This window comes from Typopeltis vanoorti, chromosome 11 (genome assembly GCF_054136105.1).
Source record: "Typopeltis vanoorti isolate ZY-2024b chromosome 11, IOZ_Tvanoo_1.0, whole genome shotgun sequence".
Classification (NCBI taxonomy): Eukaryota; Metazoa; Arthropoda; class Arachnida; order Uropygi; family Thelyphonidae; genus Typopeltis; species Typopeltis vanoorti.
The window spans coordinates 42121629-42149431 of NC_143559.1; the positions used below are offsets into that span (position 1 = coordinate 42121629).

Sequence of the window (27803 nt, forward strand, 5' to 3'; positions counted from 1 at the left end):
AGTCCATGCATATGTTTACTGTTAGTTTTATGATCTTAATGCTTTTGGTGTTCCCCAAATTTTTCTTATAATCAAAAGTGTTCCATGACTTCGAAAAGGTTAAGAACCACTGCTCTAGACAAAAAAAAGATAGCAATCAAAACTTTACTATAGTAAAGGGCGATTTTAATGCCAAAGTAGGTCATCCCATTCACCAAACAGACACAATAGGACCATACATATATGGTACAAGCAGCAATGCAGGAATGGTTCTTACAGAATTCTCTATCACTAACAAGCTTTACATTATGAATACATTTTTTAAGAAAGCCCTCAAAAGAAAATGGGCATGGAGAAGTCCAAATGGAGAAATAAAAAATGAAATTAATTATATACTGTGTAATAATAAAGAAATAGTTCAAGATACCTCAGTACTAAATCAAGTAAAAATAGAAAATGACCACCGACACTGGTGAGAGCCAAAATTAAAATAAACCCCAAATTGGGGTTTATTTTAATTTCGGAAAAAACAATAGATTTTGACTTAAAATCTATTGATACGAAGAAAACTCAATCAAAAACTAGACTTAATACATATATTTGAAGAAGAAGAAGAAGAAGACATAAATAAAATAAGCAGACACCTAATGGAAGTAATAATCTCAGCAGCCAACGAATTCAAAAGCAACAAACAACAAAAAGACCATAAACTTTCAGAAGAAACCTTACAATTACTAAAAATGAGACGAAATATGAAACAAGATAAAAACTTAATTTCTAAAATAGAATATGCAGAACTATACAAAACAATAAGGAAAAAGATGAGAAATGAAATGAGATTTTATAACACTAAAAAAAATAAAAGGAACTATTGAAAACAATAAAAATATGAAAATACTAAGAAAACATTTATCAGTTGGCAAAAGTCAAATAACTGCAATAAAAGATAAGAATGGAACTATAATAAGGAACCAAGAACAAATCCTAACAGGCTAGAAGAATTTTATAAAGAACTCCATAGTGATTCTTCAATAGATAAATCAAATATAAATAACTCTTCTCCATCGCATATAGAATTCATCCCTCCCATTCAGTTCAGATGAAATAAAACAAGGCATTAAAACAAATGAAAAATGTCCTGGTGAAGACCTAATTCACATAGAATTAATTAAATGGGGAGGAAACAATATAATTCATCATGTCACAAGCTTACTAAATCTGTGCCTAGAAGAGGGGAAGATACCAGAAAACCAAAAAAATGCTACTCTGATACTGTTATTTAAAAATAGGGACAATTAGAGAGAGAATACTAATTGGTCTATAGTTCTTTACAACTATAGACCAATTAGTATTCTCTCTAATCTGTACAAAATTCTCACAAAAGTAATAACAAACAGGTTAACCCCTCTTCTAGACTCAAATCAACCAGTAGAACAAGCAGGATTCTGTAAAGGCTTTAACACAATTGATCATATTCATGCAGTAAAACAAATAATAGAAAGAGCAGAAGAAAACCAACTGCCTCTCTCTTTAGCCTTTATTGATTATGAAAAAGCATTTGATTCCATCAAAACTAATAATCAAAGCACTCCAGAATCAGGGAGTTCCTGGAGAATATATGGACCTCCTTCAGGAAATAAACCACACTGCAACAGCAATAATCCAACTTCACACAGTAGCAATAAAATATCAATTGAAAAAGATGTCTGACAAGGAGACTCTCTCTCTCTCTCTATCACTCAAAATCTTTACAGCAGTCCTTCAAGAAATATTTAATAATATAAACTGCACAAACCTTGGTATAAAAATTAACAACAGAAACTTAACACACCTAAGATATGCAGAAGATATCATAATTTTTGCAAACACTCCAGAAGACCTTAATATAATAATAGAAGATCTATATCATGACAGCAAAAAAGTCGGTCTAAAAATAAACAGAGAAAAAAACTAAAATTATGTGTAATCATTTTGTAACACCAAATACATAATAACAGAAAACAATTTCTTGGAAAGAATCTCTTCATATAAGTGAGCAAGAGGTGTTTGGGGAGTTGAGTAAACTAGATGTAAATAAGGCTGTGGGACTTGATAATATATCACTGCGTATTCTGAAGGAATGTGCCAGAGAGTTGACACCTGCCTTGACATATTTTTTTAATACGAGTCTTGCACTTGGTCAAGTTCCTAAGGAGTGGAAGGAGGGCAAGATTGTGCCACTTCATAAAGGAGCTGATCGAACTCAAGCATCAAACTATAGGCCTATCTGTGTGTCAGGTGTTGTGGTTAAGTTGTTGGAGAAGCTTGTGAGAACTAGGATCCAGAGTTGGATTTGCTAAAGGGAGGTCATGTTTTAATAATCTACTTACTTATTACAATAAAGTGACTGCTTCCTTGGACAGAGGAGAAGGATACACAGTAATATACTTGGATTTCGCAAAAGCTTTTGATAGAGTACCTCATGATAAGTTGACAGTCAAACTAGAGAAGATGGGGTTGGATATTAGATTAGTGCACTGGATTGGAGACTGGCTAGCTGATAGGTATCAACAAGTTGTGTATGGGGGTGCAATATCCAGGAAAAGGAAAGTCACTAGTGGAGTGCCTCAGGGGTCTGTTTTAGGGCCATTACTATTTAACTTGTATATTAATGATATTGGTGAAGATTTGGATGGAGATATTCAGTTGTTTGCAGATGATGCAAAGTTGGGACAAACCATAAAGAGTAGTGAAGATGTTGTGGCCTTGCAAGAAGACTTGAATAAATTAAGTGATTCGGCAAGCAAATGGGGATGTGAGTTCAATGTTGCAAAATGTAAGGTTTTAAAATTTGGAAAACAAAGATGGAATGCAGAATTTATGCTTGGTGAGAATGTATTGTTGGAAGTAGAGGAAATAAGAGATCTGGGGGTGATAGTGGATAAGGATCTAAAATTTAGGGGACACATCGCCAAAATTGTGAAGACAACACAAAGACTTCTGGGAATGATGCGGAGGACACTGACGTGTAGAAGTAGGGAGATTTTTGTTCCATTGTATAAGGCTTTGATTAGGCCACACATGAACTATTGTGCCCAGATTTGGTCACCTGGTTTTCAGAAGGATGAAGAGATGTTGGAAAGGGTCCAAAGGCGACTGACTAAGGTAGTTTCTGGCCTCTGGAATGTCGAGTATGAGGAAAGATTGAAACATGTAATTTGCAGAGTCTAGTGGAGAGAAGGAAGAGGGGAGATATGATAGAGACCTACAAGTTGGTAAGGGGTTGTTATAGGATCAATGGTGGAGAAGTTCTACAGAGAATAGTGGGAGATCAGGGGAGAACCAGAGGTCATCCCTGGAAACTGTATAAGGAGGGTGTGAGTAGGGGAGTGAGAGGCAGGTTTTTTTCATGCAGAGTTGTGAGTGATTGGAATGCTTTGCCTGAGAGTGTGGTGTCTGCAAAGAGTTTGAATGTGTTTAAGACACAGTATGATGAGATGTGTGTGAGATAAAAGGACCTCCTAGATGAGTCTTTGACTCCATGGGGTCTTGTTTAATAATAATAATATACATACTTTGATCATCTCATTGATCTAAACTGTGGACTCCAAAAGAAAATAAATAGGAGAGTTCAACTTGCCTGAGGTACATTCAGAAAATTGAAAGCATTTTTCAAAACAATGATGTTCCGCTCTGTTTAAAAAGGAAGACATTTAACCAGTGTATACTTCCAGTCATCACATATGGTTGTGAAACTTTGTCTCTAACAAAAGTAGTGGCAAATAAACTAGCAACAACTCAAAGAAAAATGGAGAGGTTGATGCTAGGCATCACATTAAAAGATAAGAAGCAAAACACCTGGATAAGAAACCAGACTCACATCACTGACATCATTCTTCACCATAAGCGACTAAAATGGAAATGGGCCGGACATCTATCCAGAAGAGAAGATGAGCGATGAACTACCATACTAACGAACTGGATTCCAAAAGAAGAAGAAATGAGGCCAAGGCCGTTCTAAAAGAAGGTGGAGTGATGAACTGTCAAATTTTGTTGGGAAAAATTGGTCAACCATTGCCAAGAACAGAGAAAATCTGAAAGAACTGGAGGAAGCCTTCAGTAGACAGAAAATGGCTGAAAAGAAGAAGATCACCCACCAAAAAGATTTTTGAACTAATAATACACAGTTTCTTCTTTAGCAATGACTATTCCAAAATAAAAACTGTCAGGTCAGCCAAATATCAAATTTCTCCATTTCTTTCTATCCTCCCAAATTCTTCCTTCCAAAATTATTTTTTTTTGCTGGCCTGGTTGGCCCAGTGGTTAGCATATCCGCTCTCCAGGCAAAAGGCTATGGTTTCAAATCCCGCTGTGGGCAAGAATGTTTGTGATTGTCTGTGAAAATAGTAATGCTGATCAGTGGTAGATGGCGCTGGTGCAGATGACGAAGGTAGTTGTGGTTATTGGAACGGTGGAGATGGAGAGTTATAGAGTAGGTGCCCTCCCTCGATGAGTCTTTGGACTCCCTGGAGGTGTTATGAAGTAATAATAATAATAATAATGAACAACACTGTACCAATTCAGCTTTCTTTTTTCTAGATCTTCTTTATGTCACCTATCCACCTTTTTCGTGGTCTTCCTCTTGATCTCTTCCCCTCAAATTTTATTTCATACATTCTTCTTCTTCTTCGTATTCCAAATTCATTCTCATTAAATGTCCAAACTACTTCAAACAAGAGTTTATAAGCATTTCCTCTTAGTCTTCAAAAGTGTTGAATGAAACTGAACCAATAACCAATGAACTCCTTTTCCTTATTCTTCTCAGTTTCTATTGCATGCCAGTTTCAAAGTACCAAAATCCTGTACAAATTATCTTTCTTCATTTAGAATGAATGATCATCATCAAATTTCTAAAGTATAACCACAGGGAGGGGTGGGGGGTATGGATATTATTAGAATGATCTAGAGCCAAAGCTTTCCAGTTGTTCATGTTGATTGTCATATTTTTGTCATATTTTCCTTGAAGTGCTCCTTTTACCCTCATTTTGCTCTTTGACCTTTATTCAGTTGCAAAAAGATCTGTCCTAGAAGGCAGATCCCATATCTGCCATACACATAACTGGACTAATCTAGCAAAGCTAAGTGGTGGATAAGATATTCATTTCCTCAAAACGTATGCAGTTAACTCCACTGTACCGGTCTTTCCAGTAAATTTTCTTCTAAGATTCTTCTGAGACTTTGATAGCATTTCTTCAGGGTTATCAGGTGCTTACAATATGTAGTCTAAGTTTTACAACCATATCAGGTGCTTACAATATGTGGTCTAAGTTTTGCAACGCGTTGTTTATTATTTTAACGGTATAATAGAACACAGAAACTAAGTAAATAATTAATTTATTAACTTGATGCTGATATTTCGCTGGTATTATAACCAGCATCTTCAGAGCACAAAAACACTGTTTGTCACAATACACGAGACTAAAACAACATGGTGTACTTAAACAAAATTGTAGCAGCAACAAAGACTAGAGTCCTGATTTTGGCGCCCTCTATCTGAAAAAAAAAAAAAAAAAAGTATCATATATTACTAGAGTCCTAGAACAGTGCTAGTTTTTTCTTAATATGACTGTCTCCCAGATCTTCGGCAAGTTAATACGGCCATATTTGTTGAGATTTGGAGTGTGTTTTAGGGCTTCTGTCGCCTCTAAGAACAATCTCTCTGATTTATACGGGTTTCTGTGTAGTACTTTTGTGTTTTTCCAGTTGATCCTGTGTGCAGGGGTATCCAGAGCATGGTCTGCTAGGCCCGACTTCCCATAATGATAATTCCGGACGTATCTTTTATGTTCGCTGATGCAGATGTTCACAGTTCTTCCTGTTTGACCGTAGTAGGCTTGATTGCATGAGCAGGGTACTTGGTAGACGCCTGGATGTGATAAAGGAGGAATGCTGTCCTTGGGTGAGCGGATGAGGGTGGCTAATTTGCTACATGGTCTGAATGTAGTGCGTAGTTTATGTTTATTGAGAATTCTTGAGATCTTTTCGGATGTGCCTTTAATGTAAGGGATGGTGACTGTTTTGTTGTAGTTCTCTGTGGTGGATGGTGGGAGGGGTTTCTTAGGAGTGTTTAGTATTTTGTTTATTTTATGTGGATCGTAGCCATTGGCCAAGAAGGTGTGGCATAAGTGAGTCAGTTCAGCAGTAAGAGCCTTGTCATTGGAACAGATTGCTCTTGCTCTATGGGTTAGCATTTTTAATATGCCATATTGTTGAGAAGGATGATGGCGTGATTGTTTGTGTAAGTATCTGCCTGTATGTGTGGGTTTTCTAAAAACTGAAAATGATAAGGAACCATCTGGGAGACGTCTGATGAGTGTATCCAGGAAGGGCAGACAGTTGTTTCTTCCAGTTCCATAGTAAAGTGGATTTTTGGATGTTGGCTATTTAAATGTGCTAAGAATGTTTTCAATGTCTCAGGGCCATAGCCAAATAGCAAGCACATCATCAACATAGCGTAGCCAAAGTGTTGGTTTGAGAGTGGCTGTATTGATTGCTTGTTTTTCCAGGTGTTCTATGTAAAAGTTGGCTGGGGGGGGGGGAACGGTTAACGTTTAAACGGGGAACACTTTGGCTATGCTATGTTGATGATGTGCTTGCTATTTGGCCACATGGCCCTGAGACATTGAAAACATTCTTAGCCCATTTAAATAGCCAACATCCAAAAATCCACTTTACTATGGAACTGGAAGCCAACAACTGTCTGCCCTTCCTGGATAAACTCATCACACGTCTCCCAGATGGTTCCTTATCATTTTCAGTTTTTAGAAAACCCACACATACAGGCAGATACTTACACAAACAATCACGCCATCATCCTTCTCAACAATATGGCATATTAAAAATGCTAACCCATAGAGCGAGAGCAATCTGTTCCAATGACAAGGCTCTTACTGCTGAACTGACTCACTTACGCCACACCTTCTTGGCCAACGGCTACGATCCACATAAAATAAACAAAATACTAAACACTCCTAAGAAACCCCTCCCACCATCCACCACAGAGAACTACAACAAAACAGTCACCATCCCTTACATTAAAGGCACATCCGAAAAGATCTCAAGAATTCTCAATAAACATAAACTACGCACTACATTCAGATCATGTAGCAAATTAGCCACCCTCATCCGCTCACCCAAGGACAGCATTCCTCCTCCTTTATCACATCCAGGAGTCTACCAAGTACTCTGCTCATGCAATCAAGCCTACTACGGTCAAACAGGAAGAACTGTGAACATCCGCATCAGCAAACATAAAAGATACGTCCGGAATTATCATTATAGGAAGTCGGGCCTAGCAGACCATGCTCTGGATACCCCTGCACACAGGATCAACTGGAAAAACACAAAAGTACTACACAGAAACCCGTATAAATCAGAGAGATTGTTCTTAGAGGCGACAGAAGCCCTAAAACACACTCCAAATCTCAACAAATATGGCTGTATTAACTTGCCGAAGATCTGGGAGACAGTCATATTAAAAAAAAACTAGCACTGTTCTAGGACTCTAGTAATATATGATACCTTTTTTTTTTTTTTTTTTCAGATAGAGGGTGCCAAAATCAGGACTCTAGTCTTTGTGTTGCTGCTACAATTTTGTTTAAGTACACCATGTTGTTTTAGTCTCGCGTATTGTGACAAACAGTGTTTTTGTGCTCTGAAGATGCTGGTTATAACACCAGCGAAATATCAGCATCAAATTAATAAATTAATTATTTACTTAGTTTCTGTGTTCTATTATACCGTTAAAATAATAAACAACATGTTCGACGAACACATAAGTCTGTCCACATGTTTAAGTTTTACAACCATATAGCAAAACTTAAAGTACAATAGCCCTATAAACAAAGACTCTAGATACAACATGGATGTCTCAAGCATCAAAGACTATTTTCTCAAATGTCCAAAAGAGTACTATGGATAGTTAGAAAGTTGGAAAAAAAACATACGCATTGGATATGAATAAGAGCAAGTTATAATTTTCAGAAAAAAATCAGAAGTCTTTTACATAAAAAGAAGTACACAAGATGAATAAAAGATGAAGAATTACTTAAGTGAGTTTACAGCTGGACTATAAACAGCTGGTTCTTTGTGTTCTAACAGTTTCAGGGAGATGGCAACATCGTATATGCCAATTCAGATTAACAGTGTAATATATTCTGTGTCTTCTCTTATTCTATCTACTTCCTTACTTAGTATTACTTCACCCCACCCCCCCTAACTTTTTCTTCTGCTACTAGACAGTCCTTGTTTTGAAGATCTATCTGGCTTGGAAATCCCTGAGCAATCATACAAAAATCAATTAAGAAATTTATTTAATTTCCAACTGCGCCACTTAATTGATCTAATTTATGTCAACAGTCAGGGCGTGAAGAAGACAAAATGTAATCTTACACTTCTACACAAATATCCTAAAATGCAAGTCGTGGTTCGCTGTTATAATTTACTCCCGCAGGTTTGTTAATTATTTTCGGGATAGTGCATTGGCTTAGGAATTAGAATCAGACAATTGTAAAAACAAAACATATTTATTTTGACTTCAAAGACATGATACAAAGCATAGAAAGAATGATTAAATACTAACTTAAACAAAATACACCATATATCACACATTAACTCACTATCTGAACATCATAGATTATAACACTTTTACTGGCAAAATTACTCAATCTTACTTATCACAGAATATCCTCTAAGGGACAAATATAGCTCCTAAGCATACACAATTGTTATAAGAACGTTAACACAGTTAATTCACTTCCATTACATTTTACTTCGTAATTAAGGCTAATACAGATATTGTATCAATCATCCCAAGAATCAGACAACATTAATAAAACAAGTTCTTCCTAAAACAAAACATTCAGTTCACATATAGCCGCCAGTTAACAATTAGCCTCTTTCTTTCTATTTACAATTTCTAGACACAATCGTATCACATACTGCAAAACAAAATGACGGCTTACTTGTTAACAATTTCCCGAGAGTAAAGTTCGATTCCTTAATGATACACGTGGCCACTTCTATCAGGGCAAAATCCTCGATAGTCTTCCTTCGAATTATGCACTGGAGTTCTGCTGTGGCTATCCGCAGGCTACAGTGAGCAGGCGGCAAAAGTACATCAGGCATCGCCATGGGAAAAACAACCATCCTTCTACTCCAGAAGGAGCCCTCGTAGGTGCTGCTCTAAAGTCCCAGGAAAGGTCAGCCACAGGTCGAAAAAAGCCCTGAACCACGTGCTATATTGCCCTTTTATTCAAATCACAGTTCTTTGTTCTCAATTCGGAACATTCCAGGATTAACCACAAGCAATGAATGAACTTACGTCATCGCAGGCTGTTTGACTTTACGATCTTTGTGGTACTCGGCACTAATCCGACTTATGCCTTTTTAAGCTCTTAGTAACATTTCTATAGTGCAAGTGCACTTTTAACAGCATATACATCTTTACAATTCTTTTATTATTGCAACTACTTAGTACATTCTTATCTTTTATTATTCTAGACAAAAATTTAATTGTAAAATAATTAGCGAAAATTCTTTAATCAAAACTTATTTCTCGCGATATTTTACAACAGTATCCAAATTTTTCTTCCAAACAAAATCAGTATTCGTGTTGAACAGAATCTGTATTCTTTAAACAGGTTCTGAAAAAAATTGTCCCAGTGTGGAACAGTAATCTATGACAGGATAGACTGGGAGCTGTACAGAAAATAAAATAACTGGAATAAAGGGAGGGGGGGGTACTGAAGAAACCAGAGATGTGGCGAGTTATTCCAGTAGAGGGCAGAAGTTAAAGGAAAGAAATCCAAGCCAGTCTGAAGATTCTGTATAATACAGATAAGCAGAGATAAGTAACCTTGTCCTGAAATTTTGCTTCTTTGCAATGAAATTTCTTAACATGTTCATGCCAGGGTAAGAGAAACGTTCACTGCTACCTTGATTTGGGGTGGGGGGGGTATCAACAGATGTGCCACATATTGTGACGTGTTCTTTGACTGTAACCAAATCTATGGGGGGAGGAGGTTGGAAAGGAATGTGTTTGTTTCAGGATATATCAGAAAACAATAATTAAGTGGAATGCTTTATTTGGTTGGTATACTTGAATTACCTAAAAGGTCTAAATATGTGAACCAACACTAATGAGCCATGTGAGAATAGCAAATATAAGGGCAAGAAAGTAAAGATGTGAACAGAAATAATTTCATTACTGGCAAAAATGAATTATTAATAATTTACTTTCATTTCAGAATATTATGGAGACTACAACTGTGTTAGGAATAATGACTTTAATTTCCTCACATTTGACTTTCATATTAAGGTAATCATATGCTGAAAAGTTGTGATAATCACCATAAAGGAATTGAGGTAGAACCATGTCTTCTTATAATCCTAAAAGAAAAAGAACAAGTTATTACAATTTGATTAAACATGTGGGTTAAAGGGCTTTAAGATATGTTCTTTCTTATGGTTATATCAGTTGCTTTAATATTATTTTTGTTCTAGGTGTTTATCAGAACTTTTCAGCTCCTCCCCCTTTATATACATACAAAGACAAGCTGTATTCATACAGTATGCTAAAGTGAAATGATTTGATCAACTGTTATTCTACTGGCCTGACCTCTAATCGAAAAAAAAAACTACATCAAAGCTATATCATATTTATAACATCATTTATTTATAGGATATAGCTTTGATGATTTTTTTTCCGCTAGAGGTCACTCCAGTAGAATAACGGTTGATCAAATCATTGTCACTTTGGCATACTGTTTGAAATATAATACAGCTTGTCTTTGTTTATGTGTGTGTGTGTGTACTCCAGATGATGACCTTAATATGAAGGCTGAAACATTGGGAAGTTAAAACAATTATTCCTGACACAGTTGTAGTCTCCATAATTTACCAAAATGAACACTGTTCTATGTAATACTAAAGGAAAGGATTAAGAATTTACAGTTGTGTAATTATATTTATGTACCAATAAGTTACTGGGATGGAGTGAATTACAAAAAACTTATGAAGAAAGATATCTGTTTACAAAATATAAATAACTAACCAATAACAAACAGTAGTTGTATACATTCGCAGTTCAGTAAATAACTAATAATGTTGAACAGGTGATTCATCCAGGCATGGCAGGAACGCTTGTGGGTTGATGGAGCAGCAGATCATCTTGTACAATTAGTTGTGTTTGTTATGCTATTTATTTCTGTTTCATTTATATTTCACTTTGTTTTCTGAGAATTTTCTTTTATTCACTAATGATCAGTGTATACTTTTTACATAGTAATATATACATAAATAATTTCCCATTGATCATCAGATATATAAATAATTTCACCATTAAATTATTGCACCATTAAATACAGCAGAGACAAACAGAGTATATACTATATTTAGCTACTATTAGCATAATTAAGAGACAAGTAGAATGAAAATGACTCATCATAATGAAAAGCAGATCCCCCCCTACAGCCACTATGTAGGGGGGGATCTGCACATACCCAAGCAAAACAGTTTTATTGATATGCTTAAGCTTGCACAAGACCAAGCAAAATAGCACCAAACACAGTATCCAACTAAATACATTTGTCCAAATATTCCTCTTTCAAATTTTCAGTTGCAGAAAATATGTGGTATATGCAGTCACTGGGTGAAAGCAAACAATTTATTTAAAGCAAATAAAGATGTATACGCACACATACATGCACACACATAACTTGATATCAGTTTGAATTGCAGTTCAGGTTTTCTATATTATTAAGACAATTCACAAATGCTAAATGAGAGCCTCTGTAACTCAGTCAGTATAGACAAAGCCCTTTGGTCGGAAAGACCTGGGTTTGATTCCCGTCTATGAAGAGAGCAACCTTTATCTGGTCTCTTGACTAAAGGTGAGTTAGCCAGTCTCATACGGAGGTAGAGTGTTTTTTCTCCCGGGAACTTGGGTTTTTCATCCCTCAGAACAGGCAAACCGACTCCGTGAACACATATGAATCTTCAGTCAAAAAATACATACTTAGAAGTTCCTCACTGGAGGGCACAATCTCAACAAGTCCTAAGGGACAGATGAGAAAAATGGGGGGACCCCCACACAACAACAACAACAAATGCTAATTTTACAAAATTCTACCAAATAAAGAAGTTGAACTAACGTGTCTTATAAACTTTGTGAAAACATGCCGACACAGAAGGGAAATAGATATAATAAAGTAAGTTTGCACAGCCAGCATAACAAATGTGGAAAACATTGCCCAGCAGAAACGTGTTAAGATTCGCAAAATAAGAAGAATGTATCATATATTATCAGTAGAAATTGTGTATAAGATTTACAGGCATCACGTCTCAAGGTAGTTACTTCGAAAAAGATAAATGATGATGATTAAAGGAAATCTGTTTTCTGTATAAATATAGTGTTATAACTTATTGAACAGCCTCCATATAAGACTATATTTATACAGAAAACAGATTATCTTTAATCGTCATGATTTACATGGTCTTTTATGTCATCATTTACGCGTCTCACGGTAGTTACTTTTTCAAAGTAACTACCATGAGACGCGATACATTTGTCCCAACGTTATAAACTTTATAACATTGGGACAAATGGACCCCCACACAACAACAACAACAACAAATGCTAATTTTACAAAATTCTACCAAATAAAGAAATTGAACTAACGTGTCTTATAAACTTTGTGAAAACATGCCGACACAGAAGGGAAATAGATATAATAAAGTAAGTTTGCACAGCCAGCATAACAAATGTGGAAAACATTGCCCAGCAGAAACGTGTTAAGATTCGCAAAATAAGAAGAATGTATCATATATTATCAGTAGAAATTGTGTATAAGGTTTACAGGCATCACGTCTCACGGTAGTTACTTCGAAAAAGATAAATGGTGATGATTAAAGGAAATCTGTTTTCTGTATAAATATAGTCTTATAACTTATTGAACAGCCTCCATATAAGACTATATTTATACAGAAAACAGATTATCTTTAATCGTCATGATTTACATGGTCTTTTATGTCATCATTTACGCGTCTCACGGTAGTTACTTTTTCAAAGTAACTACCGTGAGACGCGATACATTTGTCCCAACGTTGCGTCCACTTCTTAAACACATGTGAAAGTCCGTTTTTTGGGAGTTCTTTCAAAACCACCTCCGCAGCTTTTACACATGCTTTGTTGCTTTCGAAATGGCGGCCTCTTAGTGTTTCTTGAGCTGAGGAAACAGCCAGAAATCACACAGCGCGAGATCAGAACTGTATGGAGGGTGTGATATCTATGTTGTTCTTCTGCCAAACGTCCACTACACCACCAGCAATATGTGGCCTTGCATTATCGTGGTGCAATAAGAAGCCATTCTTCAGCAATGGACGCTTCCTTTTGACGTGCTGTACCATTGTCTGTAAAACATCCGCATAATAGTAGCCGTTTACAGTATTCCCGGGTTTTACAGCGTGTTGGTAAACAATGTCTTCATAGTCAAAAAAACATTATGGTCATAACTTTACCAGCCTATTTTACAGTTTTTGCTTTCTTGGGGGTAGTCGAAGACAAATGCTTCCATTCACTGCTTTGTTGTTTCATTGTAGGGTCATAGTGATACAACCAAGCTTCATCTGCTGTAATGATGCGTTTTAAGAAGTTGTCGCCTTCATGTTCCAGTCTTTCTTTCCATTCTGTGCATCCACTCGATGCTGCATTTGCTCCACTGTCAAGAGTTTGGGAATCCATCGGGCGCAAACACGTTTCAATCCCAAATGTTCAGCCATGATTGAGTGAATACTTCCCACCGAAATATTCAGGACAACATGCAGCTGGCGTACTGTAATTCTGCGAACTTCCTTGATGATAATCGCTGCTGTGTTGATCATTGTCTCTGTGATCGACGTTGAAGGTCTTCCCTCACGTTCAAGATCTTCCACATTTTGCTTTCCTTCCATAAGTTTTATGCCAGCGAAAAACACTTGCCCTCAACATTGCTTCATCATGGAAAGCTTCGCGTATCATGTTAAAAGTGTCCGATGCCAATTTTTGCAAACACACATTAATCGCATAATGCTGTTCCAAGGACGCTTCCATTTCGACGACTGGTCGCGGCTCGTAGGTGCGCCGAAACAAGCTTGCGTTTAGTCACGTGACACTCTGGCACATCGGCCTGTATACGCCATCTATCAACCTCTTTTGTTAATACAGACAGCAACATTTCTTTATTCTAGAAATTAATATCGTGATGAGTGGTTTTGTGACAGTAAAATTAGTCTTATTACTTATTGAACAGCCTCCGTATATACGGTATTTATGCTTATACTAATATATATCTAACAGATTGCATGTTAATATATATATATGTAGAATCTAATATTTACTTTGTAAACTATGAACAGTAAATATATTTTTATATTACCTGCCTTTTTCTGTAATTCCTTATATCCCTTCCCTTTGATCGTGAACCCTGACAGAATTATTCTACAATAAGATTTTCTCAGAGCAATATCCAAAGAAATTGGGTATTTCGCCCAAATAGGGCATCAGAGAATATGCCCTATTTTTCAAAGTTGCAGTTCTATCCAGGAATGTTTACACATCACATATATGTAACTTTCAGTGAACACAGATAAAACATAACCTGTAATACAACACTAGTTCGATATGTAAATACCTAATGCACTGCATATATCATGTGTAACCAGTGTCAAAACTAAGTTTCAATTATTAATTAACAACTTATGAATAAAATTATATAAACCATATTAAAAGTTACCTCTCTCCCACAAGATCCAACTCTTCTGGTAATATACCTGTTCCATTGTCTATTACCTGTATTTTGTAGTATGGAAGATCTAGTCTAACAGCAATGCATGTGGCACCAGCATCTACTGCATTCAAAGCTAATTCCTCAACACAGTGAGCAGCACTAGTAATTGCAATACCTGAACGCAAATGGGATATAACCTCCAATGGAAGAGGCTGCACTTTCATGGTGGCATCTGAAAACAAGATAAAAATCATCATTATCAAATTCCTGATATGAATACACTATATACAATAATACACTATTCCTGATATGAATACCCTCAAGGGACATAGAATACTATGACCAGGGCTTGACAAATATGCCTGCCCACTTGTCCATGGCAAGTAGCCACAAACTAGACAAAATTTTTTTTTTTTTAAATTTAATAAACATAATTTGCATAAAACAGAAGTAATAAAACAAAACATAAAAAAGAAGCAAAAATACTGAACAGGATAGTCAATTCAGAAAGTAAAGATGTGGGGGGAGGAGTCTAAAAGGATGCTGCAGTCTCTATATACAATACCAGAAGTAGCAGGAAACAAGAGGGAGGAATCTTTGGCATTGGCAATCCCTGTACTACAGCAAACGATGTAGTTACAGGGATTGAGTGTGTATTTTCAGGGAAGATAGAGAAGATAGAATGGGGAGAAGAGTAATGCTGATAGCAGATGAATTGCAGTCATAGGCAGATGGGTGGCTATTCATTTGAAGCAATCTGGTGTGAGATTAAGGCCAGGAAAACAAAATATACGGTTGGTTGTTGCTATAGACCATGGAGTTCCAGAGATGAATTGCCAAATTAGTACAATGCGTATAGGTCAAGCGATTATTATGGGGGACTTCAACTGTGGAGATATAGACTGGAAGGAAGAAAGATCACATGGCAGGAAGGAAATAGATTTTATACACCTGCTAAGAGATGATTATTTAAGACAGCATGTGATGGAGGGGACTAGGGATGGAAGAATATTGGACCTGGTCATAGGATCAGAAGAGCTATCCATAACCAAGGTGACAACATTGTCTTCGATTGGTGAAATTGGCCATGCAGTCTTGACTTGGGAGATAGTAAAACATGAGGAATATTCTATCAAGAAGGGATATTTGTGGAACTACAAGGCAGGTGATTATGACATGCTTAGCAAGAAGCTTAAATGTGTGCCATGGTATAAAGCACTGCAGGGTAAGGATGTTAATAGTGCATGGGATATGGTTAAGGGTCATCTAGAGCAGTGGTCTCCAAAGTGAGGTACGCGTACCCCAGGGGGTATGCGAGTCAATACGTGGGGTACGTCAAAAAAGTTTTATATTGATAGGATAAAAATTACGTAATTAATTGAAGATAAAAAATATTACTTTCTTTCATCAATTAAACATATATCTAATATAGACAAAGACGTTATAAAGATCCTGTAAACTTAAATTTGCGAGTAGCGCACATTTCGTTCAGCACATTAGTTCACATCACATCAGTACAGTTCGCACAGTAGCACATGGTGACTTTGAGCACACAATCGCCCATGGCACAATTTGACTTGGAACCAGACCTTCGTATCGCAGTATCAGAAGCCATCAAACCAGAATTTCAAGAAATTATGAAAGAAATGCAAGACCATTGTTCAGATTAAATATTGTAATAAATATGTTTGTAAACTGTTAATAATAAAAATAATGTGTAAAAATATCTAGCTTTTTTAATTATTATATGATGATACAAGGCATATTTCCTCTTTATAATACTTATTACAATAGATTTTTGCTCAATCAATTGGGGGTACGTGCTATTTATTTTTTGGGGCGTACAATTGGGGGTACACGATCAAAAAAGTTTGGAGACAACTGATCTAGAGGAAGCAATATTAAATTGTATGCCTAGGGTAAAGAGGGCTAATCAGGTAGGATGGATGAGTAATGCACAAGCTGCAGAAGAAGAAAATGCTGTAGAGGGTATATAAAGAGAAAGGTGACCAGCAAACTCATGAACAGTACAAGGCTCAGGCAAGAAAGGTGACCAGCAAAGGCAAGGAATAGACCAATCAGTTTAGGCATGGTGGTAAAAGTACTAGAAAAACTGGTCAAAAAGAGAATTCAAGAATGGCTAGATAAAAATATGATACTATATAAGAGTTAACATGGCTTTGTTAAGGGTCGGTCATGCCTTACTAATTTACTAACTTTTTATAATAGAATAACAGGTGAGTTGGATAAAGGAAATGGCTACACGATGATTTTGCTGCATTATGCAAAAGGCATTTAACAAAATACAACATAGAACTCTGTTAGGCAAATTAGAACAAATGGGGATGGATATGGCACTGGTTAAGTGGATAAGAGGGTGGCTGCTGGACAGATATCAAAAAGGGGTATATGGAGGGGCAGAATCGAGACAAAAACAGGTGACTAGTAATGTACTGCAAGGTCCAGTGCTGAGACCATTGCTGTTTAATTTGTGCATAAATGATATAGGAAATAACTTGAAAGGAAATATTCAGTTGTTTGCTGATGATGCAAAATTAGGTAGAGTAATAGTTAATCAAGATGTGGAGAGCTTGCAGGATGATTTAAATAGGCTGTTAGTATGGTAAAACTCAATAAGAGTCAGTTCAATGTTGAGAAATGTAATTTTATGCATTTTGGGATAAATAGATTACAAGCCGTGTATCATATTGATAGCAATGTAGTCCAAGAAATAGATGAAGCTAGAGATTTAGATTTAGGGATCTTTATAAGGCCTTGATATGCCCACATCTGGATTACTGTGATCAAGTCTGGTCCCCTGGGTTTCTTGGGGATGAGGAAGCAGTGTAAAGGATTCAGGGGCAAATAACCAAGATAGTGAGGGGCCTGTGGAATGTTCCCTATGAAGACAGATTGAATGTGTGTGGATTGCAGTAGTTGGTTAACAGGAGAAAAAGAGGGGATATGATAGAAACATTTAAGTTGCTTAGTGTGTTTTATAGGATAGATGCAGGGGAAATGTTTCAGCACTTGGCTAGAAGGACCAGAGCAAGGGCTCAATCCTGGAAATTGAATAAAGGTGTGGTTAGTATGGGTGTGAGGACTAGATTTTTTTGCTTGGAGAGTTGTGAATGAATGGAATGGGTTGCCAGAGTCAGTTGTGAGTGCTTTGTCTGTTAATGGGTTCAAGAAGAGGTATGATAGATTTTGTGGATAGATTGGGTCTCTCATGATGAGTCTTCACACTCCATGGAGGTGCCCGTATTATTATAATAATAATAATAATTTGCTAAAACAAAATTTTCTTAACTTGAAGGAAACACATAAGGATATGAATAATATTCTACTAACATTCTAGGGCCATTCTATTAACAAAAATTAAGGTAACAATTTATATTTTCTAAGCAGGTTATTATACATCTTTATAGACCTTGGTAAAACCCCACCTTAACTACTGTGCACAGATCTGGTCACCGGTTTCTTGGAAATAAGGGGAGGGGGAGAAGAATTTAGATACAAGTGACCAAGATGGTAGTAGACCTATGGAATGAAACTACTGAGAGAGGATGATTTGTGGGTTATAGTGATTGTTTGACAGTAAAGGTTGACAGAAAAGGGATGATATGACTGACACAAATAACTGAAGTTTTTTTTTTTAAGTAGATTGATATAGAGGAAATTTTTCAGAACAGGTCTGGTTGTGGGAGAAATGGGGGCCATCTTTGAGAGTTGGGTGGGAGTGTGGTTGAGGGAGAGCAGGTGGAGAACTAGATTTTTTGCTTAGAGAGTGGTGGATGGGTTGCCAGATTGTGGGTGTAATGACTCTAAATGAATTCAGAGCAAAATACAATAGATACTTCATGAATGTTGGATAGTGCTTGGCATGATGTTTAGGGCCTCTCTTCAATGAGTCAAAAGGTTCCATTTAGTTGCCCATGTAATAATAGTAATAAAATATTTTTACTGTTCTTTATTATTTATTGACTTCACCTTTTTGGAATGATTCTCATACAAAGGAAATGTTCTTCAGATTCTATTATAATTATTATAACTTTTACTCAATAATTTTCCTCCAAATTAGCCTATTATCTGTTTCCAATTGTCAGATCTTATATTTCAGACTTCTAATTGCATCAATCCACCCAGATCATGATCTTCTTTTTCTGGTCTTTTTCCTGCCATCCAACCCCTGTTTTGCTAACTTTTCCTCTCCCATTCTGTTTAAGTGATCATAGTACCTGAAATTAGCTCTGCTCACACATTCTTGAATGCTAACAATCTTAAGTTCCTAATATTTCCTTTTTAATGATTCTGCTATTCATGCCATCTTTTCACTAACCTAATTTTTCTCTGAACTCCCCTATTTGTGGTCTCTAGTCTTTGATCAACTGTTTTATTTCTAACTCAGCTCTTGAACCATAAGATATAGTTGTATATACATAGTTTAGTGTTCTAATTTCACTCTTATTCTATATAAATTTATTCATTTCACTCCCCACTATGACAGATTTGCTTATTCTGTTGTGTATTTATTATATACACAACAGAATAAGCTATTGTCCATTTAATATTTGTCATACAGTTTTAATGTTTCCTATAGGCTTAATTTACTTGTCCTATAGGTTTTCTATTCAGGATGCCATCAATGATTTTTTTGTTTTCTTTAATATTCTCGATACTTTTATGGCCTGTCATTTTATTGATGATTTTCATACTAAATTTATTATTGCAGTCATTCAGTCTATTTAAATAATAGTATTGGATTTATTTAAAAGTATGATATCACTGTCATGAAATAAAGTGCTGATATCAACATCTTTTCTGACATCATGTTTAATGTAACTTTCCTTCATATCAAAATAGATTATTATTATTATGTGACACCTCAGGACATCCAAGGACTCACTGTGGAACAAGAACACTTTACTACACAACCCTCTGTCTACACTACTTACTCCACCTACACACAATGGCACTAAATGATGAATAAATGTGTAGATAGTATGCATCATTGTCTTATGCCTAACTTACAAGTTAAATACAGACTATATATTGCTCTCTACCATATAATTTGAACAATTTTTCTCTCTGCACGATCTCTACACCTTTTCCAAATCTACAAAACTTAAATACAGATCCATCTTCTCTCAACGATTTCTCTTAAAATGAAAATCTGAGCCTAACAAATACCCTATTTGTCCTGAACACAGCTTGTTCTTCTCCAAGATTTTTCCACAATTTTATTACTTAGCTTTTTCTAAAGCATGACTGCATAAATCTTACCTGAAACACTCAGTATGGAATTCTTCTGTATTTTTTATTATGATTCAGGACTTCCATAGTCACAAGACTCATCTTAAACAACACAAAGTCTATCATACTATTCTTTAGATTCATTCACTGTTCATCCTCTCACTACCCTATCATGTAATGCATTCACGGTCCACCCATCCTCCATGCAAAAAAATACTCCTCATCCTCTTACTCAACACTTCCATTCTAACTTCCAGGAATGGTCCCTTCCTCTTGATCTATTATACAGAAGAACCCCAGTATCAACTCTACAACTACCTCTCAACAGTTTAAATGTCTTGATCATATCACCACTCATTCTTCTATAAACCAAACTCTGCAGTGTGCATGCAAACTGCTATCCTCATAGCTAACAATGTACAGTCCTGATATCATTCTTGTTATCAGCCTTTGTACCCTCTCCAAGGTTAATTCCCCTTCAAATCCTGGCACACCAAATCCAAGCATAGTAATCCATATGTGGTCTCAAGGGCTTTATACAACACCACAAATCTTCTATCTCTACTGGTCAGTGTCCTCCTCAGTACTTCAACAATCCTCTGGATTACCTTCACCATCTTTTCGATATGTCCCCTTAACTTCAAATTTGTATCAATCATTGCCCTAAGGTCCCTTGCTTCTTCCACTTCCTCTAGTACAGTTACTCCAACAAAGTATGCAGTTTCCTATTGATGGATCCCAAACTTGAACACTTTACATTTAGTTGTATTAAACTGATGCCCCCATGTCCCTGCTGTTCAGCTTACTGAAATCTCCTGCAGGGCTACCACATTGGCACTATTACTAATAACCCTTTCTAGCTTCACGTCATCTGCAAACAACTGAATATCTCCCTGCAATCTACTGACAATGCCATTGGTATAAAGGTTAAACAATGTGGCTCCCAATACTGAGCCCTGAGAGACTGCACTTGTAACCTTCTACTTTCTTGATACTGTTCCTCACACACAACTTTCTGATATCTATCAGACAGCCATCTCTAATACAATTCACTAACCTGATTCTCCAAAATCATAACTCAAGAAGAAATACAAACTGGTCTATAGTTATGACACATCTATTCTACCACAACCTATATGCAATCTCATTCCTTCCATTGCTTAGACACCTTTCTCATAGCCAGACGCTCAGTGAAAAGCAAAGTCAACAGAGCTGTCAGTTCCATAACACATTCTCTTAAATTATGTGGTGAAATCCCATTGTCTCATTGATCCAGAGAACTCAGTATTTGTAACATACTCTCCTCTAGCACTTCCAAACCTCGAACCCTTCACATCCCTCTAGTATTAAAACCCTCTTCTCCAGGATGAAATACCTCAATAAAGTGATCATCAAACAACTCCACTATGTCTTCTGAATCAGTAACTCTACTATCGAGTTCTTCAGAAAATATCATTCTTCTACAATCATTTTTCCTCCATGTCCTACTGGACACATAATGAAAGAATTCCTTCCACTTTTTCTTGGATCTCAGGACTAATATCTTACACATCAAGTTTTGCTTTTCTTACTATGCTAGTTACTTTCCTAGCCTGAGTCTTATTCCTCATGTGACTGCTCTACATCCCTCTACTTATACTTTTTTATATAACCTCCTTATCATCAGCAGTTCCTGTTTCATACTGTTAGTCATCCATTAGACCAAATCTTGTTCTCTTTTTCGCTTGAAGTATACAACTTGCCACTACTGCTAATAAATATTTCTTCACTATTTCCAATGGACTAGTGATATCACTCCCTTCCAATTCTTCCCATGGAACTTCTCCAAGCTGATTTTTAAGATTATTATAATTAGGGATATGCCAAACTGGGATTTGGACAATTATTAAACAGTGAATACTGAATCTTCACTTTGAAATTTGGCCAAAGCACTGAATATTCTGCCAAAGCATACTCAATTAAATATTATAAGTAAATTTTTTTAAAAAAAATTCATATTAAAAATTGATAAAAATTTTTAATGAGTGTAATTTTTTAGTTCAAAACATTTGCTTATAAAATTTAATTTGACAATGTTTAAAATTTAATTAATTATGCTTCAGCCAAATTGCAGAATGAAGAAAATTAATAAACGTGTAATAATACTTCACCTAATCATGTGTCCACATGAAAATAAATAAATGAATGCATATATATATATATATATATATATATATATATATGCATTCATTTATTTATATGTATATGTACATATAAATATGTATATATAAAATTTATATGTACATATAAATATGTATATATATGTATATGTACATATATATATATATATATATATATATATATATATGTACATATACATATATATATAGAAATTGATAGTTTCAAAAACTTACGGAGAGCTTATGAGAATACAAACGTTGGCTTCATGTTGCCCTAGCTTACACTACTAAAACATTGAGCACTGCCGAGTTATTCAGTACATTTGCCTTTTCTTAGTTCTTTTGATGAAGGTTTTACTGGCCCAACAGCTGTTTAAAATAATTATGGATTTAATAATCAAAATGAATTTGCGATAAATTATGATCTAGGAAAGTTAATTTTTCAGCATTTTTTGGAACAGCATATGTCTGGTTTCTTTATAAATATTTTGGACTTCTGAAAAAACTCTTTCAAGGAATAAGCTGGTAGCTAGAGCTGAAAGAAATTTTCAGAGAAATTCTACTATGAAATAAGGCCACTTAGCCTGGGAAACCCTTCTGTTTCAAGATGTGCAAGATAAGAGGTGCCTTTTTATGATTAGTTGGGTTTGTTATGACTCATGTAACAGGAGTTTTTCTGCTTAGGCTGGCAGAATACTGAGTCTTTCTACTGATTCAGCCAAAGCCAAATCAGAAACAAGAATACTAAATACCAAAGTAAAACTGAATATTCTGTGCATCCCTAATTATAATCACCTGCCTTATAATTCCACATAAATTCCTTTCTTCTTGACATTTCCACATATCTACTCATCCCCCAAATCAAGACCACATATTCACTCTCTCGAAATGGGGGGGAGCGATGACATTTCAGTTACAAACAAGTCCTCTGACACCAGGACCAAATCCAAAACTTTTGAGTCTCTTGTTTCTTCAACCATGCTGCCTGATGCATATTTCCCTCAAGAATTGCAGAAATTCTATTCCTTTACTACTACTACTACATGCTTGCTGTTTTGTCTTCCCAATCTATACTGCTGTAGTTAAAATCTTCCATAATGATCACTCATTTTGCACCTGCCAAACTTAACTGCCTTAATATTTCCCATTCCTGAAGCTCTGTATTCCCTATCCTGCCCACATCCACCTCACACTATATATTCTCAAAATTGTTAGTGCCATTTCATTTCAAATTCTCTGCTCTAAGAGGACAACTCATCACTTATCATAAGCAATACTCCACCACATTTATCCTTCCTATCCTGCCAAAATACACTATATCATCTTCCATCGACCACGTTTCACTAATCCCAATTATCTCTGGATTGGCTGAGGCTATCAAAGAATAAAGGAGATAGCTAAATGGTTAAGGCCACTTAGTTATCTTCTTTATTCCTGCTATTCCAGGCCACTGCATTAAAATAAAATAAAATAAATCAATAAATTGTCAGTATTTCTATGCCTATTATGATCCTTTGATGAAAAGTCTTCATTATGCACTGTTGTAGCATAAACATCGACCTTCAGCCATACCATTAGAGAACAGCGATCATGCATATCCACTGATAAATGGGTAAAAGTGGGCCAGTTGAGTGGCCATCACACTTTCCCAATATAAATCCACTTAATCTCTTTATATGGTATGGCTGAAGGTCGATGTTTATGCTACAACAGTGCATAATGAAGACTTTTCATCAAAGGATCATAGATATTGTATGACTGCAAAATAATCCAAGACTTGACTAAGATAAAGATCCAAAAGGCTTCATTTCAGAGTTTCAAGTGGATATTAAATAAAACATTATTTCAAATAATATTCGGAGGCAAATATATGGACGCGTGGGCAAAGCAATCATCTTTCCTATAAGGTCCAGCTAGGATAACTCGTAAATGCTGGCAAGTGTATTCCGTAAGCTTCTGGTCAAATTTCGTATGAAACTTTTATAGTTTCTGTATTTGGCTTTGAAATAAAGTTGGATTTAATATCCATTTGATTTATATAATAATCCAAGACTGCTCAAATGTGCATGGAAATTGCTCAGCTGATGATGTACAACATGTATCGATGCTCATGGAGCACATTTCAAACATATGTTGTAAATGTAGCCATATGTAGCTGTCCTCCTCAATCATTCCTATGTACAGTACTATATGGAATATAAACTTGTTACCTTTTCAGTGGTCATGACATGCTCTATCTCTGCAAAGTGTTTCTGGCCCTACGTTTATGTGACATTTTGTCATTAGAATCAGTTATAGAACAAGTACCCAGAGTTTGGCCAAATATTTTAGAAACACCCTATATATGTCTGTTAAAAAGGGCCTGTTTGCCAAGTTCTACTATTGCCACAATTGACAATGTGAGGATGCCTCTTCACATTTATCCTGCTTTAGCTCAATGCATAATGTGACAGCACAAGCATGTTATATAATAGTATTTACAAACTGCTAATGTAACTGTTGAGCCATACAATGATCCATGATTTAAAAATGACTGAAGCCCATGGTTTATTTCATTTAATAATAATACTGAAGTTGCTAGCCAAGAAAGCACTGGAGTATGCAATCAATCCATATCCTAAATTAATTTCACAAATCTCAAAATATATACATTAAAATAATATATATTAAATATAATTTTAATTATTTTTTTTTATTGAAAGACACTTATGAAATCCCCAATAGCACCATGGCAACCTCCAAGGTGGTTATGATCTTGCAAACATTATCTCATTGTTTAATAGAGGCCTAAAGTGGATAAAATCATGTTTGCACTCCAGAACAGGGCTTTCAAACCATTTCATTACTTCTCCTATCTTAGGAAGTGATTCATGTTTTTCTCTCATGTATAGCCCAAATAAAAACAAACTCATCTCTTTATATTCTATCCCAGTCAGTATCAACGACACCCACCCTCTAGTTAGAGAAACTTGAATAATCCCATCTAGGACATGAACATTTTTACCTCTCAAGCAATAGGGTGAGTCATCTAATCTCACACCAGCTTTCTTTCCAGAAACTTTGCTTTTCATCCCACAAAATAAGCAAACTAGCCAGAAGAGAACAAACATGTAAGCAATTTACAGACATACTATAATGGCATCATGCCTTGCTTTGGTTTGAATATCAAAATGACAACTTTATAGTCTATGTTCCATTCAATTTCAGATTTTTTACAAATCAAACATTACAATAAAACTAAGCATACAATTTCCTGCAGATAAAAAATAAATAAATAAATAATTTTAAAAATTTGAACATCCCACAAAAAATTCACACAAAATTCTTTCAAAATTGTAAATCTGTTTCATTAATCGTTATTTATTCTTTGACTTGTGCCACTTAAGTTTGACACATTAATCACCACTTGCTGGTCTAACTGAAAACGCAAGCATTACATACACTAATTTCCATAAATTAAAAAAACAAAGAGAAAAATCACGATAAAAATGTATCATGAATTTTTATGCAATTCAGTGAAAAGCAGTATGATATGAGATGTGAAAGAAATGCCCACAAAAATTGTAAATAATCAGTGTAATTCAGTGACAAATAAGTACATGAAACAATGGTCAAAAATAACTGATCTTGTCAAAGTGCCCTTAATAAGGAATGTGGTCATCCTTCGGAGCAATGTTTCATGCTGTTTATAATGGCATCCAGGAACTCAGTTGGTAATAACTGTTGCTCCTGCAAAACTCTCCCTCGGTTTTTTTTTTTTTTGGGGGGGGGGGGGGGGGGGGGGGGCAGCAACACATCTACCTATGGTATCCCAGATATCCTCAGCAGGTGACCTAGCTTGCCAGTCCATACATATGATAGTCTCTTCTTAAAGATACTGAACCATGAGATTCTCTTGATGAAGATAAGCATTATCATCTTGTATGATAAATGTCTCCTCTATCGCACATATGAATGAACACAGGAGTCCAGGACCTTATCTCTAAGTGACGGCATTCGATTCCACTAGGTAGCACAAGGTCAGTACATCCACCCATCAAAATGCCTCCCCCAAACCATCACACTACCTCCAGCCATATATATATATATATATATATATATATATATATATATATATTGTTTACAGGCAAGTCAAAATTTGCACTATAAAGTGATACCAGGGGTGCTCTGATCAGAGAGAACCAGAGCCCTGTTATAATCCCTCTTATTTATTTATTTATATGGAGTTTCCTCCCTTTTTCTCCCCCGTCCCTACTGGGGCAAGTTGAACCCCCTCGTGGGGGGTTAAGTATTTATGGCTGTAGATCCGTGTGTGTTCAAGGGGCTGGTTTGCCTGCTTGCGGGATGAAAAACGCCAGATAAACTGGTCGAAAAACCCTACTGCCCGCACCCAAGACCGACTAACTTGGCTATGGCTGAGGAAGATCCTCAAATTCCTCACGTCTTCGATGGGAATCGAACCTGGGACACTCCTTACCCAGTCATATGGTTGCGAAGCGCACAGCCACTAGGCTAACCGTGCGGAGGACAGAATCACTCTAATATTCATGAAAGGGATGTTATGGTACCATAACATCCCCAAGCACATACATTTATTTTATCATTCCAATCTTTCTCAAAATGCTTCTTGACAAATCTCAAAATTGAAGTTAAAAGCAAAAGAAAAAGTAATGTATAAAAGTAATGATATAGAGCAATGGTTGCATCAGCAATCATTTATAAGATAAAGATGCAGGATAATAATAATAATTGCCATTGCCATCACATCACAAATGGTAATGCTTCAGCAGCATCCTCTATGCCACATGCACAAATTAAATATATATCACAAAACGCCTAAGAGCATAATTATATACCACTAGCAGTTTCACGCATAGTTTAAATTTTGATAAATTACAAAACCCTGGTGGATAGGATAAGAGTGGTTGCTCGCGCAAGCACTCTTATCCAGACCAGTTTCACGGTTTCCAAGTTAACGGTCAGACTGTACGGTGAATTATACACAGCAGAGTTCTTTAATCGCTATCGAAAGGCACGAAAAATTATAAGAGTTAGTATATGAGAGCCTATCACTGCAAACTAGCATGAGAAATAAACAACTCCCTTGAAAACGAAGCCAACGGGTTGCCTATCTATTGCCATTATGATATAATATTTACCTTTAATTAATCTTCAATAAACATGCAGATAAAATAAATAGATGTCATAATTTGCTGATAGAGCAGTAGACATGAATTTTATACATTACTTTTTCTTTATTTTTCATTTTTCTTAAACTGAAAACAATCTATAACTCATAGAACAAATATTTCACATGAGATTCTCATTGCTGCCCTCTACTGGACATATTTTAGAGTAGCCACTTCCTACAACACCTATCTATTTCCAAGATATTTCAACCCTCCATCTACTATTGAAAAGTAATACCCTTCTTCAGTGAAACAGTTTCCACATTTGTGTGATCATATCATCTAATCTAAAGCCAGGCTGTTTAATATGAATAGGGATTCCGCAGGAATGGAGAGAATGCATGGTAATTCCTTTGCACAAGGGTGGTACAAAGACCGATATATCCAACTATCAACCAATCTGAGGAATGGTGGTGAAG

The 27803-nt window shown here is 35.9% G+C and overlaps 1 protein-coding gene across 2 annotated transcripts in view; it reads right to left on the minus strand.

Moving 5' to 3' along the window:
- LOC150101468 (DNA mismatch repair protein Mlh3-like) overlaps positions 1 to 27494 on the minus strand; it is a 181074-nt gene extending 153580 nt beyond the window's left edge. For both annotated transcript variants that reach the window (XR_016549020.1, XM_090400326.1), the window contains exons 1-2: positions 27355 to 27494; positions 14790 to 15015 (exon numbers count right to left, since the gene is read on the minus strand). Coding sequence is in view for 1 of the 2 variants with exons in the window: in XM_090400326.1 (XP_090256452.1) it covers positions 14790 to 15007 (218 nt within the window). In the remaining variant the exon portion in view is untranslated. The remainder of the gene's footprint in view (positions 1 to 14789; positions 15016 to 27354) is intronic.
- Between the last annotated feature and the right edge of the window lie 309 nt (positions 27495 to 27803).